Here is an 11,026-nt window from a genome sequence, read left to right on the forward strand (position 1 = left end):
GAACACTTTCACCACTTTGTGTTCCCACTCCAGCCGAAGGCCGCCTTCCGTTTGACGGCCCTTGCAGCTCGCGTGAAGTTTTGACCTAACATCCCTTGTTGTCATGAGGCGAAAATATCGATTCGTTCGAGCCCTTATGCGCCCTTCAAATTCCAGTTTCTTGCCGCAATGCGCAGGTCGGATAACAACTTGTTGGATAGATATTCTTTGTGCCGACTTTTTTCCTCCCGTTGCTCATAGGACCGTCTTTGTAATTCTTCCTCTACCTCAATGCAATTGCAAACATTCTTGATGGTCGACAAAAGGGTCCAATCAAAATTGCATCATTTAGTTGCTCCATTGGAGTTAGCGATGTTTGATATGACTTGTTTTTCTGACCGATACCAGTATGAGTATTCGCTCTTTGAGTACTCACCCATACCGAGTACAGATACCTCAAGTACTTTTGATACATAAAATGTTATTTAACACAATGACAGAAAATTGCAAGCAAAGACCTTTTCTTTCTCACGTAGATGATGATTTTCCGACGTGTCAACTTGCCACAGTATAGCGCCAACCACTGGCAAGTGGTATCGTCATCCTCCACGAGAGTACGCCATACCTTCAAATATGGTCGCAATGGGCCCGATACCGAAACCTGCTAGTCGCTAGTCGCTAGTCGCCCGTCCCTAATTGGAGTCAAAAGAGGCCTCTTTTGAAAACAATGAATATTGCATGAAATTGATGCCCTTGTCTCAGAATTGATGAAATGATGTCATCTGTTACGAAACCAAACAAGTGTTGCGTCTCAAATGAAATCCACGGTAGAGCCAAAAGTTACCATTTTTCATGTAAACAATTTTATTATGGATACAGTAGAGCCTCGTTCTTTTTGATTTTCGACACTTTTTTCTGCTGGGGTCTAAATTTGGCCTCGCTCATCATCCAGAAAAAAAATGCTTGACGCAGCTGTTCATTTTCCAAAATCAATGTCCGGAAGCAAATACGTCTTGCCGGCTGTTGAGCGCTTTTCGCGCAAATACGACAGAAAGTTCCATTGGACAAAGAAGGCGAGAGACACTGACTGGAGAATTCACAAAAGAGCTCCCAAAATGTCTCCCCTCCATCAAAAGTCTTCGATAAAGGTCGACGTGAGGTCAAATGCTCATGTAGCCTCATACAAAATGTTCATGTGGCAAATACAAAAATATTGTTCAAGGCTCAAGTGAGCTTGCGGATGTAAAGTCTATAAGATCACAGATTTATTTCACTTCCTTTTCTATTTACACGGGAGGTCCGAATTCACATTTGCCTTTATTTTCATTCACGGTAATTGTAAAATGTTTTGTTTGTTTTGTTTACTCGGAGTGCTCTGACCACGCTAATGTGGCATGTTCAGCGCATATTCAATGTTTGTATACTGTAAATGCTTTCTCTAGTTTCTTTTTTTGTGTGTGCTTGTTTGTACTATTTGTGCAGGTAGTGCAGTGTATACATTGTGTACAAAATTTCACTTCGAAATGATTTTCATGATGACGCAATGAACCTTGTAAAACTGATCACCTCACTCACAAGCGCTACTTTGCGGCCATTTGTCAGTGAAATAAAGATAAGTACCGGACTAAAATTTCATGATCCGCTTTATCTGCAACCCCGGGGGGGGGGAAAAACATTTCAGCGGGAGTTTTCCTCCCAAGTCTGATTCGACTTGGTGAAGCAGCATGTGGTTAAAGCTTTTCTCATACGCTTTGTTGTAAGTCAACAAGTATGTCGGCGGTCTGCTCGAGGATTAAAAATACAAAGTCAAATCTTGGTGTTTCTCAGTGTTTATTACAATAGTACAGACAAATGTTTTCAAATCAGATTCCAGCAAATGTCAGAAAAATGCATATACTGTAACAAAAATAAATTAAGTCATAAAATAAGAGAAACGAGAAACCAAAAGTGATCCTTGGATGCTTTTCAAATGTAACCTACCATTAAATAAATGCAGGTAGGACAAACGGTTAGCGCTAGCCGTCAATGCTGAATGCTAACCACTCAGTGGGGCAACAGTGTTCCTACGACAATACTAAAACCTGTCAAACTATGCAAAGAATGTTTGTTTGTTTTGACAAACAATATTCTCTTTTTTTTCAGAACTCTATATTGCAGATTTTCTCCTATCATGGGCAGGCCCGGAATGTACCCCCCGAAATAAACCAGGATTCACTGTGAAACAAATCACTTACTCGCAATTAGCCAAAAATGATTACCACGCCAAGTGAAGATTGCCAACATCTAGCATTTTCTCCAGCTACATTCGTCTCTTTTTCTTTTTCATATCTGCTTGACTCTTTGCCGAAGGAGTTCCAGCTGCCTCGCCACCTCGTCGGGAAGGTCGTCGTTCACCTGTGTGGCAAAGTACTTCCCGACCTCTTCCGTCTCCTTCTGCCAGAAATCTCGGTCCAGAGCAAAGAGCAGGTCCAGGTCCACCGGGTCCCTCAGGCCATCCAGGTCTAAGGAATCACGGCACGGTAGGTAGCCCACGGCGGAGGGCAGAGCTCCGGCCTCGCCGTTCAGCCGGCGGAACATCCAGTCCAGGATGCGGATGTTTTCGCCAAAACCGGGCCAGAGAAAACCGGCCGTGGGGCTCTTGCGGAACCAGTTGACATGGAAGATCTTGGGCAGCTTGACATCGGGATGCTCTGCCATGCTCAGCCAATGCGACAGGTAGTGACCAAAGTTGTAGCCGAAGAAGGGGCGCATGGCGAACGGGTCGTGCATGATCTCCTTGCCTGGGACCGGGAATGAGCGCAAGTCAGGTGACTGCCGTTCTTTGTGGGACTTGTTAGCGTTCGGTGGGACTACGTCTCAAGGCTGTCCCTTGGGAGTCTCCGAGCTTCTTACCTTTGTGTTCTGCAGCGGCAGTAGCCTCCGAACGCATGGCGGCTCCGACAAAGACTCCGTGCTGCCAGCTGAACGCTTCGTAGACTAGCGGGACGCCTGCGAACCGGGAAGAAAGCTTTAGTCATGGCCAAGACAGATTCTTTAAGGGCGCCTCTGCGTCTACACTATAGTCGGCTTTCTCCGGGCCAACTTTCTCTGCGTGGTAGAAATCTCAATCGGAACTGTACCAAGACTCTGGTTCTGAGCTAGGCCTGGCGGGAGGGAATAGGTTGAACTTAGAGGAGATGGCTGGCGACAGGGAAGTTTGGCTTCACTACTGACACCTCTGCCCTCCGCCTCCCAGACCCAGATCAAGGGAAGAATGTAGATGGATGGCTATCTCTCATGTTTCACTGCCTGACAGAACGCAGGGGATGGCTCCAGGAGTCCAATCGGGGTAGAAATGAGCAAACCTCACTCACTCACTCACTCACTCACTCACTCACTCACTCACTCCCTCAAAGTAGCACAAATCTTGTCCGAAAGCCAGATTCTTTCCTGCTCACCTTCAGGCCGGCGTCCCCCGAAGATGATGGCCTCGACGGGGACACCTTCGGGTGATTCCCACAGCGGGTCGATGATGGGGCACTGGTCAGCCGGAGTGCAGAAGCGGGAGTTGGGGTGGGCACAAGGTTCTCCTAAGCAAACAAGGTTCACTTCTCTCGACTGATCATCCTGCACTCTTTGGGCCTTTGTGCTGTTTTCACCATCTCTCACCATTGTCCGGGCTCCAGGGTTTGTTCCTCCAGGAAGTAACGGTGACGTCCTGGGGCAGAGCCTCGTCCATGCCCTCCCAGTGCACGCCCCCGTCGCTGGTCTCGGCCACGTTGGTGAAGATGGTGTTCTTGGCAATGGCGGCCATGGCATTGGGGTTGGTCTTGGCCGAGGTGCCGGGCGCGACGCCAAAGAAGCCGTTCTCCGGGTTGATGGCTCGCAAGTGACCTGGTGAGAAGCGAATGACGGGAGCGATAAGAAAGCGGGACCTCGGAAAGGGGCGGCGCCGCGTGCTCCTGGTGGCTCCTAACCTTGGTGGTCAAACTTCATCCAAGCAATGTCGTCTCCCACGCACTCCACCTTCCAGCCGGGCAGCGTGGGGCTCAGCATGGCCAGGTTGGTCTTCCCGCAGGCGCTGGGGAACGCTGCCGCCATGTACTTCTTCTGGCCTGCGGGGTTGGTGATGCCCAGGATCTGAGCGAAACGCAAGTCAAGGCCACGTCTGCGGGGTGGCTTCTGGCAAGACAACTCCTACCGGCATCCTACCAGCATGTGTTCTGCCAGCCAGCCTTCCTCCTTGGCCAGGCGCGAGGCGATGCGCAGGGCAAAGCACTTCTTGCCCAGCAGGGAGTTCCCGCCGTAGCCGCTCCCGAAAGAGACGATCTGCCGGCGCTCTGGGATGTGGGCGATCAGAGTCTGCTCGGGGTTACAGGGCCAGTTGTTCACCAGAGGCCCTGGAGACAGGAGGCATGCAGTCTTACTTCCTTGCAGGAGGCCTCGAGTCAAGTCGGGAGAGAAGTCGGCGCACTTTTAAGTGGCAGCGGGCAGCCGACGGAGTGCAGACAACGGACAAAGTCGCCGGTCCCGAGGGCGGCCAGAACCGCCTCCCCCATCCGGGTCATCACCCTCATGCTGGCTACCACGTAGGGCGAGTCGGTCAGCTCCACGCCGATCTTGGACAGCGCCGAGCCAACTGGTCCCATGCTGAAAGGGATCACATACATGGTGCGACCCTTCATGCAACCCGGGAAACGCTGGGCGACGGCTTTGTCCAACTCCTCGGGTGACATCCAGCGGCCCAACTGGCTGATGCCGCCATCCAGAGGGGTGGGCACTGTGTCGCGGCGGTCGCGGCTCACGATCACCGTCCGGCTCTCCACGCGGGCTACGTCCCGAGGGTCCGTCCTGGCCAGCCAACTGCGGGCGGGGAGATCAAGTTAAGGGAAAAAAGTATCGGAACACCTACAGGGAGAGAAAAGCGAAGTCAACGGCGAATATGGATCCAATATCGGGAGATCTGCAGGAAGTGAAAATCCGCCATTCCGGTCTGAAGCATTGGGGCAAAAAAACAGGAATAAAACTCGAGTCGGGACAAAAGTAGTGGGACACCTACATGAAGTGAAGAGTCAAAAAGGTAGTCAAGTGTGTCCAGCGAGTGGAAAGTGAAGCAACGTGAGTGTTTGGACAAAAATATTGGGACACGAGGCAAACGGTCGCGTTTGGATAAAAATGTTCAGGAAGTGAAAATGTGGGTGTTTGGACAAAAACGTGGCGACACAAACAGCAAGGGAAAATTGAAGACAATGTAGCAATTCGAACAAAAGTGTCGAGACGTTTTGAGAGAAATCTTGCGTTTGGACAAAAGCAATTTGACACACGGCAGAAGTCAAAAGACAAGAACATTTGGGCAAAAGTATTGGGAGAGAGACGTCAGAAGAGAAAAACAGAAGTGGAATTTGGGCAAACGTATCGGGACACTTGGATGAAGTGAGAGAAAGTGAAGGAAATGTGGGAATTGGGACAAAAGTATTGCTTAACGGTCTCAAGACTTGAGTTGTTACTTTCCTCAAAAGTGTTGAACGCTTTTCTTTCAGCTCCCGTTGTAGACGAAAAAGCCCAAACCTCCCCGAGAGCCTTCCCGTGGCAGATTGCGTGCAGGCTTTGAGCATTTGAGCGAGTGCACTCCACCTACCAGTTGTGGTACTTGGGCAACTTCTTGATCATGCCCTGCTCCTCCAGCTGGGCCAGGACGGTTCGGTTCTCCTCGTCGGAACCGTCGCAGATGTGAAGGGCGTCGGGCTGGCAGAGCGTCACGTTGGCCTCCACAAACTCCCTGACGGCCGGGCTGAGGGCGCTCAGCTCGCCCCGCAGCGCCCGAGGCCCGTCCTGCTTTGGAGACTGCACCTGAGGAGGCATCGCGATCGGCTCTGAGCGAGAGGAAGAAGCGGACAAGAAGAGACATGTGATGAGAACCAAGAGTGGTGCACAGGCCAAGAACTAGTGACAAACATTCATTTAGAAACTAACTACAGAATGAGAAAAAATAAACTAACCAACCAATTAACTACACACCTCACGTTGGCAAGAAGGAGCACCACAAACTAACTTATGAACGAATTCACAAATAAAGTAACCGACCAGTGATACCAATAACCGGTAACTATGGGACAACAAACAAATGAAGCAAACGGCTGACTAATCAACAAATGAACTCCTTAACCGACTAAATAAACTACTGAATGTAAGTACCAACTAAGCAACCAATTAACTAACTGAAGAATAAATGAATGAACTAACTCATGAACTTGTAAACTTGAGAAAAGCAGACTAACCAACAAACCAGCGATCGAACAAATGAACTTACCAACTAGCAGACGAATGAATGAACTTACGTCGTAAGTAACCACGATAAAAGTCCTACCGTACTTATTAACGACGAGAAAAAAAACCCTCATGAAATCACGAAGACATGAACATACAAAAGTAACTGAGGAAGGAAATTGACTAGTAATGATGCAAAATAGTGATACAGGTTGTGAAGAAGTAGCATGATTGAGCTCACTTAGAAGGTTTGCCCGGAACTCACGATTCCCTGACCAACAAATACACTTTACGGGCAAACTGACAAATGAATGAACGAGACAAATTAGCCAAGTCAGTGAAGTTAATTGCATCCGAACAAATAAACAAAGAAAATAACCAACAAACAATGTGGTGACTAAGAGATGCCCTTGGATCTGCAAAATGAAACGGACTGTATCCTGGACCCTGTGGAACGCCTCACATGACCGACTTGCTGAGCTACTTACCGACCTATTAAAGTGAGAAAGAAAGGTGACGAGCGATCACACATAACCTGACCAGCGTAGTGAAGACGTTTGGCGACCGACCTGACTTGTTCCGGTGTTTCCGCTGCTTATGGTGATGTCATCCGCTGTTTGTGTGTCTCACTGAGGCGCACTCTTTTTATCCTCTGGGACATCCCACACGAGGGCGGGGCCGGGGTCGCGCTCACGCATCTGTACCAGTTGTTCTTTACCGGCCGGGTGAATGATTCATTCCAGAACTGTTTGAGCCGCTGAGCGAAGTGGTTTGATGGAGACTTTACAGCCTATTGATTATTGATCATCTTATCTCTGGGCCCCACTGCCGCACAGATAAAACATCCAAGAATGAGCACGAGCAGCACTTGCCTTTGAACATTGACCCACTTTGACGTAAGTCGACGGCGTGACTCGGCGTCATTGGACGACCCTGGGGGGGGGGGGGGGCTTGTCGCCTGAGCCAGTCGTCAAGTTTAAAGCATTCGCGTACACTCTGCGCAGCGTGGTGTTTGAAAGGAATACAGTAGTGTCCAAACGGGTATGGGCGCAATAGAACGGTGCCAATAGGGGGCGCTAGGCGTCTAAGAATGCCTTTATTGATCCCACAGTGGGGAAATTTTCATAAAGACGGTCGAATAAGAAGGGTGGCTGGAGCGTGTTCACGAGCAAGAATGAAACAACAAAGCGCAACTGCTCGATTTCTCTGTCGTTTGTCACCGTGGCATTCCCGAACTCATTCATCTGGACACAACATATCATACATTGTGTGTATCATTTCACAGATAAACGTGGTGTATTCTCTGTGTATGCCGACGTTTTCTTTGTCAGTGCACATTTGCCAGTGTATTTCGTCGCTTTATTAGTTTGTTTGTTTATCCATCGTTTGCGAAATGGTTATTTGGTGGGTTCTTTTCTCTATTTGCTCATTCGCTGTTGTTAGTTATTCAGTGAGTTAGTTCGCTAGCTCGCTTCATAGTATGTCCATTATTTAAATTCCTTTGTCGGGTACGTGGGTAGCCAGTTAGTTCGTTTGGTAGCAAGTTACTCAGTCAGTCGTATTTATTTCTTCATTTGTTGACATTCATTTCTCATATTTATTTACTGTATATGGGGCAGTGATTCAACAGATAGGTGAACAGACTTGGCTCTGCGTCTTATTTACAAGCAGACAGGAAGGAATGCGACATGTCACGATCGCGACACGGCCGTGCCGGCGACGTCACAGACGCTGTGCGTTGCGTAAGGCCCTCCTCAGTGCTGTGTTTTATGGACTAAACGCTCAAGTGCATCAAGTTGTAAAAAAAATATAAAGAAACACACACCAAACCTCCTCTGAATCTTTACACGGACCAATTATTCCACCCTTTGATTGTTCACCTTGTTAGTTGGTTACTTCTTTTGTTAGTAAGTTTGTTCGTTGGTCAGCTAGTTACGTAGTTTGTTCATTTGTCAGTGGGCCGCTCAGTTTGGTAACAAGTTAGTCAAGAGCTAAGGTAAGCGCAATGCGCTTAAAAGTGACTAAAGAGTTGCCACATGTCGCCTCTTGACTGCAACATCAGCATCACATCAAACAGTGTTGCAATGCAAACCCACGTCAACGTATAACACGCACACAAGGTTGCTGACGTCACCGTGCATGTGGATCAAGGTGCACATAGGACCAGTGGTGCGCAAGCATTAGGCTTCAAACAAACAACATGTTGTTCATATAAACGATTTCTGTGAATGTTGTCTGTGCGCACGTATACTTGTATTAAGTTCATTCATCAATTAATGAATCCATCCGAGGTTCTACTACAGCCTGAATTATTAATGTGTCATTTCGGCTTGATACGGATTCGAAAACCTGATTTTCACTTGCTGTGTCCCCCCAAATTATGTCCACATTTCTTTTTTCTTTTTTTTTAACCCTTTTTTACTTCCTGTAAGTGTCCCAATTGTTTTGACCAAAGTTCTCATTAGCACTTGAATTATTGTCCTAATCATTCTTCCTTGAAGGTAGCACATATTCTCCATCACTTCCTGTACGTGTCCCACACCTTTTGTCCAAGCTACATGTTTTCGCTTGTCTCTTCTTGTAGGTGTCCCAATACTTTTGTCCGTAACAATTGAAAGCGTCACGTTCACGTTTGGTACATTTGATAGGAGCGCCACCTTGAGTTCATCCAGAGTAATGACACGTATCTGTTTTGATTGACAGCTCAAAGTTGACTCTTGTGTCCGCCACTGTTGCCATGGTCACATAAGCTAGTCAGCCGTTTTCATGGCGACAGTAAACAGGTTAGGCAGTGTGTCACTTACACACATATGTAACATGAGCCGGGACTGGAGGCACCACACCACATCGCATCACACACACGCACCCCCACGCACTCACCCACACACGCGCACACACACACACACACACACACACACACACTGTAGGAAACATGGCAGAGGAGGCGCACCGCGAGCCCGTTAACTTTGTACATCAGGATGAAATATGGTAAAAAAAAAAAACGCATTTTGACAATTATGTTAAAATCTGCGGAAATATGATTGTGTGTTTGTGTGTGTATGGTTGGGTGCGTGTGAGTGCAGGAAAGCACATGTCAATGCAGAAAAGGACTTAGCAGATTTATGGCCAAACAAGTGGGGCTTCCTCACACGCCTTTACAAGGAGGTACAGCCGGCTGTGTGTGTGCGTGCGTGTGTGTGCGTGCGTGCGTGCGTGTGAACTTTTTTTTTTTATTTCAGTATGAGGAGGATGTAATGAATTTGAAGAATGCATCTTCAGCGGAACCTCCCAAACGACCTCCAAGTCCTCCAGAGGTATGAACATCTCGTTACTGACCAACTTAGCCAGCAAGCAACCATCTACTTCCTAGCTAACTAGCTATACCTACCCTACATATCTACCTACCTACCTGCCTAGCGACCTAAAAAATGCTGCTGTCAGGTGGAATCCTTGTACCTCCCAAATGCTCATTTTTCTGCACACCCTCAAGTGGCATATTTGTCACCATCAAAGAGAGATAGCCATTTCAACACTTTAGATTGGTCAATAATTTGTACAAAAAAACAATTAAAAATAAACTCCACACGTGTGGACTGACCAATAGTATAGATTTGTGAAAAAATATGAAGGTTACCAAATGTGAGGTTTCAGCCTGACGCCAGTGAAATGTATCAACATCTATCTACCACCTATTTAGAAACTAACCATTAACTTTCTGCTTGCGCACCCACCCGTCCCCTGACCTCATACTTAAGTGGGGCACATGAAATGCATTGGGAATGATTTTTTTTTCATTCTGACTGCCGTAGTGCTGGAAATGGTTGACCTTTGCATACATCAAACTTTAATGCGAAAAAATATTGGGGAAAAACAAATGTAGCTATAAGCTGAAATATCACCAATCACCACTAGATGGCAGAAATGTCTTGGCTGCGCATGTATTGGGTCTTATACTGCGTGAAATGAAATGCGCCATATAAATAAAATTGTATTGTATTGTATTGTATTGTATTGTGTGTAGGCCTACAAAAAATGTGCATATTTGCAATGATATGCATAACGAACATAGTATGTCAATAACAAACATTTTGAGTTACAAGTTGATTTTTGTGAAAAAAAAAAAAAGGTACTGCAGTTAATAAGTTCTTGCACTTAATGCTGGGTTCTTGTTCAGCAGTTTTGTGTCATCCCTAAATGGTAATTTTAATGCACGACAAAAAATACTGGATGTGGTTATTCTGTTGTTCGCGTCAGACCTTTTGTTCTTGGGTTAGGATAGTGGATCTTTACGCTTGTGTTAAGCGAGACTGTCCGCTGTGCATGTGTCGACTGAGTCACACAGTGCACCTCTAAACTACCTACCTAGTGAGATAACGTACGTGCCTTCCTAGCTGCTACCTACTTTCTAGCATCTCTGAATGTGGTCAGGTTGGTGCCTCCCCCCCTGTGCCGCAGACCAGTCAGGCTGCGATTGGCTGGCGTTCAGCTCATGCCCGTCTAGGTCTGGAAAGGTCGGGCATGCTGCAACACGGCCGGCGCAGTTTTCTCAAGGAGCTGGGCTGGCCTCTACAGGCCTGAGTGGAGGCAGATTAACTGCATTTGGTTCTTCTTTTTCTTCATGTTTGTTGCATCTTTTACGGTATCAAGCCTTTGACTAACAACAGTTCTTGTCATTAGTACAGAGTATTTATTCATCTTTATGTTTCTAGCCCTCCAAATTCTATTTTTTTGTTCAATGCACATGTTGGTAAATGGCATCCTGTTTTTAATGTAGCCTACAGTATTCGCAGTACAGTACCAT

At 47.1% G+C, this 11,026-nt stretch overlaps 2 protein-coding genes across 2 annotated transcripts; one reads left to right on the forward strand and one right to left on the reverse strand.

Moving 5' to 3' along the window:
* Positions 1 to 1,792: 1,792 nt before the first annotated feature.
* On the reverse strand, positions 1,793 to 6,845 carry pck1 (phosphoenolpyruvate carboxykinase 1 (soluble)). Its single transcript, XM_086041161.1, has 9 exons — positions 6,795 to 6,845; positions 5,597 to 5,831; positions 4,433 to 4,821; positions 4,171 to 4,358; positions 3,936 to 4,098; positions 3,628 to 3,852; positions 3,417 to 3,548; positions 2,872 to 2,967; positions 1,793 to 2,759 (listed from the first exon to the last, which is right to left on the reverse strand). Exons 2-9 carry the CDS (start codon positions 5,818 to 5,820, stop codon positions 2,302 to 2,304), a joined length of 1,875 nt encoding a protein of 624 aa, XP_085897287.1. The 5' UTR covers positions 5,821 to 5,831; positions 6,795 to 6,845; the 3' UTR covers positions 1,793 to 2,301.
* A 2,312-nt stretch (positions 6,846 to 9,157) lies between these two features.
* LOC147142759 (ciliary microtubule inner protein 1-like) lies at positions 9,158 to 10,803 on the forward strand. The gene is made up of 4 exons (XM_086040350.1): positions 9,158 to 9,213; positions 9,309 to 9,390; positions 9,465 to 9,539; positions 10,654 to 10,803. The coding sequence occupies exons 1-4, from the start codon at positions 9,158 to 9,160 to the stop codon at positions 10,801 to 10,803; spliced, it is 363 nt and encodes a 120-aa protein (XP_085896476.1).
* Positions 10,804 to 11,026: the final 223 nt, after the last annotated feature.

Source organism: Filicampus tigris, chromosome 9 (genome assembly GCF_054856515.1).
Source record: "Filicampus tigris isolate MCC_2025a chromosome 9, RoL_Ftig_1.0, whole genome shotgun sequence".
NCBI lineage: Eukaryota > Metazoa > Chordata > Actinopteri > Syngnathiformes > Syngnathidae > Filicampus > Filicampus tigris.

Coding starts and splice junctions, on each gene's coding strand:
- LOC147142759 (XM_086040350.1), top strand. CDS start 9,158: ATGGCAGAGGAGGCGCACCGCGAGCCCGTTAACTTTGTACATCAGGAT. Junction 9,214..9,308: donor GTACATCAGGATGAAATATG/GTAAAAAAAAAA, acceptor GTGTGAGTGCAG/GAAAGCACATGTCAATGCAG. Junction 9,540..10,653: donor GACCTCCAAGTCCTCCAGAG/GTATGAACATCT, acceptor GAATGTGGTCAG/GTTGGTGCCTCCCCCCCTGT.
- pck1 (XM_086041161.1), bottom strand. CDS start 5,820: ATGCCTCCTCAGGTGCAGTCTCCAAAGCAGGACGGGCCTCGGGCGCTG. Junction 3,853..3,935: donor GATGAAGTTTGACCACCAAG/GTTAGGAGCCAC, acceptor GCTTCTCACCAG/GTCACTTGCGAGCCATCAAC. Junction 3,549..3,627: donor ACCCTGGAGCCCGGACAATG/GTGAGAGATGGT, acceptor TTGTTTGCTTAG/GAGAACCTTGTGCCCACCCC.